At 37.9% G+C, this 3,679-nt stretch overlaps 1 protein-coding gene across 1 annotated transcript; it reads right to left on the bottom strand.

Moving 5' to 3' along the window:
- Positions 1-1,571: 1,571 nt before the first annotated feature.
- Positions 1,572-2,303, bottom strand: LOC130015259 (uncharacterized). Its single transcript, XM_056105033.1, has one exon. The coding sequence runs from the start codon at positions 2,301-2,303 to the stop codon at positions 1,572-1,574; it is 732 nt and encodes a 243-aa protein (XP_055961008.1).
- Positions 2,304-3,679: the final 1,376 nt, after the last annotated feature.

The following is a 3,679-nucleotide window of genomic DNA, read 5'->3' as shown; positions in this document are numbered from 1 at the left end:
CAAGATTTTGAATGAAGTAAGTTTAAATTAGAAATTTGGAGGGTGTGGATATTTCATGAGGTAAATTTGTTAGGATAGATGAATGTATGAAAATTATTATTTTTTAATTAACTAGACTTGAACTCAATGATTTGAGTGCCTACGTACCTGCTGTGGCAGGATCAAAGTTAGCGTAGTTCGGCAATAGACTTCCAAAATTTATTTTCAATGGTAGGTTGCGAAAGAAATGGACATATTCTTTTTGTGATTGGACTTGAACTCAATGGTTTGAGTGCCTACGTACCTGCTTTTGCAGGATCAAAGTCCACGTAGTTCGACCACTTTGTGGATAGGGTGGGTGACTTATTTGTTCTAAGTCTTCCCCGATTAATGCATAATACAATACTAAATTAAATGCACTCATATTTAAATATCAATTTGATATGTTTATTTCATTTAATAAGGGTACAATGTTTTAGCAATTTGCACAACCTGTTATTAGTTTGCCCATAAGGGTTTTCAAACTAAATATTTTCTCTCAATCCCTAACTTTTGCCTAAGTTGTAGTTGGATGTAGCAGCCTAGCGGGATAAAGCACACTCTCACTTAAACATAGTATTTCTTCAACCTATCCAGGTTGATTGGTTCAGTGAATTCATTGCCTTCCACATACATAGCTTGATAGCTCCTTTTGAGAGGATCTTTTTGACTAAGTATGGACCTTCCCAGTTAGGTCGAAATTTTCCTCTTGGGTCAAATGGAATTGGTCTCGATTGCTTCAACACCAAATCGCCTGTTTTTATTTTGCTTATTTTGACCTTCTTGTTGAAAGTTCTGGCAATTCGCCTTTGGTACATGTGGTTATTGAACATTGCTCGCGTTCTTTTCTCGTCCAATGCAGCCAATTGTTCATATCTTGCTCTAGCCCATTCGTATTCTGGGACTTGAGCCTCCAACACCACCCTAAGTGATTGTAATTCAACCTCAACAGGCAAGACAGCCTCCATTCCATATACTAAGGAGTATGGGGTTGCACCAGTTGACGTTCTTGTTGTTCTTCTGTACCCGTGTAAGGCGTATGGTAATTTCTTTGACCAATCTCTGTATGTCTCCACCATTTTAGCGAGAATCTTTTTAACATTTTTATTCGCCGCTTCCACTGCTCCATTAGCCTGAGGCCTATACGGTGAAGACTTATGGTGCTCGATCCCATTTTCACGCAATAGTTGTTTCACTTCTGCTTGGAATTGTACTCCATTGTCGCTCACAATATGGTGTGGAATCCCATATCTACATATTAAGTGAGTTTCAATGAATTCAGCCATTTGTTTTGCCCCCAATGTCTTGTAGGATTCAGCTTCCACCCATCTTGTAAAGTAATTTATGGCAACCACGATGAATTCGTGACCATTTGATGCGGTCGGGTGAATTTTTCCAATAATATCGATTCCCCAAGCAGAGAAGGGCCATGGCGAAGTAAGACTATGCAATTCTGATGGCGGAATATGGCTTGGATCCCCATGAATTTGACAGTTATGGCACCTTCGAACGAAATGGATGCAATCGGCTTCCATCGTCAACCAAAAATATCCTTATCGCATGATTTTACGAGATAATTCCTTACCGTTCAAATGAGGTCCACAAACACCCGAATGAACTTCCTCCATAAGTTGTTTGGCTTTTTCTTCATCTATGCACAACAGGTGTAAGTCATGATGACGTTTATATAGTTTTCCATGTAATAAGAAAAATTGTTGAGCCAATTTCTGAATCAAATTTCTATCCTTTGTGGTAGCATCTACTGGATAATGTTTATCTTGCATGAACCTCAAAATATCATGAAACCAAGGCTTTTCATCTTGCGTGATGTCTAATATTTGTGCAGCTTGAAAGCATGGAACCTTACTCCTTACCATTACTAGTGGCTTGACAAACAATCTTCCAGGATCGTCCCATACTGAAGCTAATCCAGCTAAAGCATCAGCTATCTGGTTTTCTTCCCTAGGGATATATTTGAATTCAACTACATCAAAATGTGTCTTGAGAACTTCAGTATATTGGAGATAGGGTTTTAATTTTTCTTCTTTTATTTCCCACTCCTTTCTCACTTGTTTTATTACTAGACTGGAATCTCCAAAAATTTCTACATGTTTGATTCCTAATGATATCAATGATTCCAATCCAAAAATACAAGCTTCGTATTCAGACATGTTGTTGGTGGCCCAAAATAGCCTTTTGGATAATGGCATCCATTCACCTTCTGGGGAAACCAAAATGACGCCAATACCAGCTCCACTTTTATTTGCAGCACCATCGAAGTACATTTTTCACTTTCCAATATCTATTAGTCTAATATCTTCATCTCGGAAGGAAAAGTCAATTACTTCACTATCATCTACTGGATTTTGCGCTAGGAAGTCAGCCACAGCTCTCCCCTTAATTACCTTCTTTGGTATGTATTGTATATCAAATTCCGACAGTAGAAGTAACCACCTCCCAAGCTTTCCTATCAGGGATGGATTTTAGTATAAATATCGCATTGGATCAATTTTTGACACCACATCAATTTGGTAATTCATAAAATAGTGTTTTAATTTTTTAGTGAGCCACACCATTGCCAGACACATTTTCTCCATCATTGTATATCTCTATTCATTTTCACTTAGTTTTTTACTGAGATAGTATACGGCATGCTCCACATATCCCACGTCTTCTTGTGCTAGCATAGCTCCCATTGTTTGATCCTCTATAGAAAGATACAACGTCAAAGGTTTTCGTGATTTGGGAGGCTTTAGGATCGGAGGATTAGACAAATAGTCTTTGATCTTGTCGAATGCTTCTTGACACTGTTTTGTCCATATCATTGGCTGATTCTTTCTTAGCAATTTGAAAATTGGACCACACACGGTTGTTAATTTGGCTATAAATCTGCTGATATATTGCAATCTTCCTAGAAATCCTCTAACCTCAGTTTCCGTCTTTGGGGCCGGCATTTCTTTTATAGCTTTTTCTTTATCGGGATCAATCTTTATTCCTCTTTGGCTCACCACATATCCCAATAATTTACAAGATCCCACACCAAAAATACACTTTTTGGGATTTAGTCTAAGGTTGTATTTGATAACCCTATCTAAAAACTTTTCAAGGGCTTCAAAGTATTCCTCTTCAGACTTTGCTTTTACTACCATATCATCGACATAAATCTCCACTTCTTTATGCATCATATCATGAAATAGAGTTGTCACAGCCCGTTTGTCAGTGGCTCCTGTATTCTTTAATCCAAACGGCATAACTTTGTAGCAAAATGTTCCCCATTCAGTAATGAATGATGTCTTGGCTTTATGGATTTGGGCAGTTAGTATTTGATTGTAACCTGAAAAACCATCACAGCAAGCGTACCACAACATTTCTGCAGCTGAGTCAACCAGAACATCAATGTGAGGCAATGGAAAATCATCCTTTGGAGAGGCTTTATTGAGGTCCCTATAATCCACACACATCCTAACTTTTCCATTCTTTTTAGGTACCAGAACAATATTGGCTAGCCACTCTGGATAATCGATCACTTCAAGAAAACCTTCTTTTATTTGTTTTTCTACTTCATTTTTAACTTTTTGTGCCCACTCTGGTTTCATACGCCTAAGCTTTTGTTTGACTGGTTTAACATGGTCATGTGTTGGAATGTAATGTTGAGCAATAT

This window comes from Mercurialis annua, linkage group LG3, assembly GCF_937616625.2.
Source record: "Mercurialis annua linkage group LG3, ddMerAnnu1.2, whole genome shotgun sequence".
In the NCBI taxonomy this organism is placed as follows: domain Eukaryota; kingdom Viridiplantae; phylum Streptophyta; class Magnoliopsida; order Malpighiales; family Euphorbiaceae; genus Mercurialis; species Mercurialis annua.
Note: the sequence above shows the minus strand (reverse complement) of the source record. Positions and strands in the feature narration are given on the sequence as shown.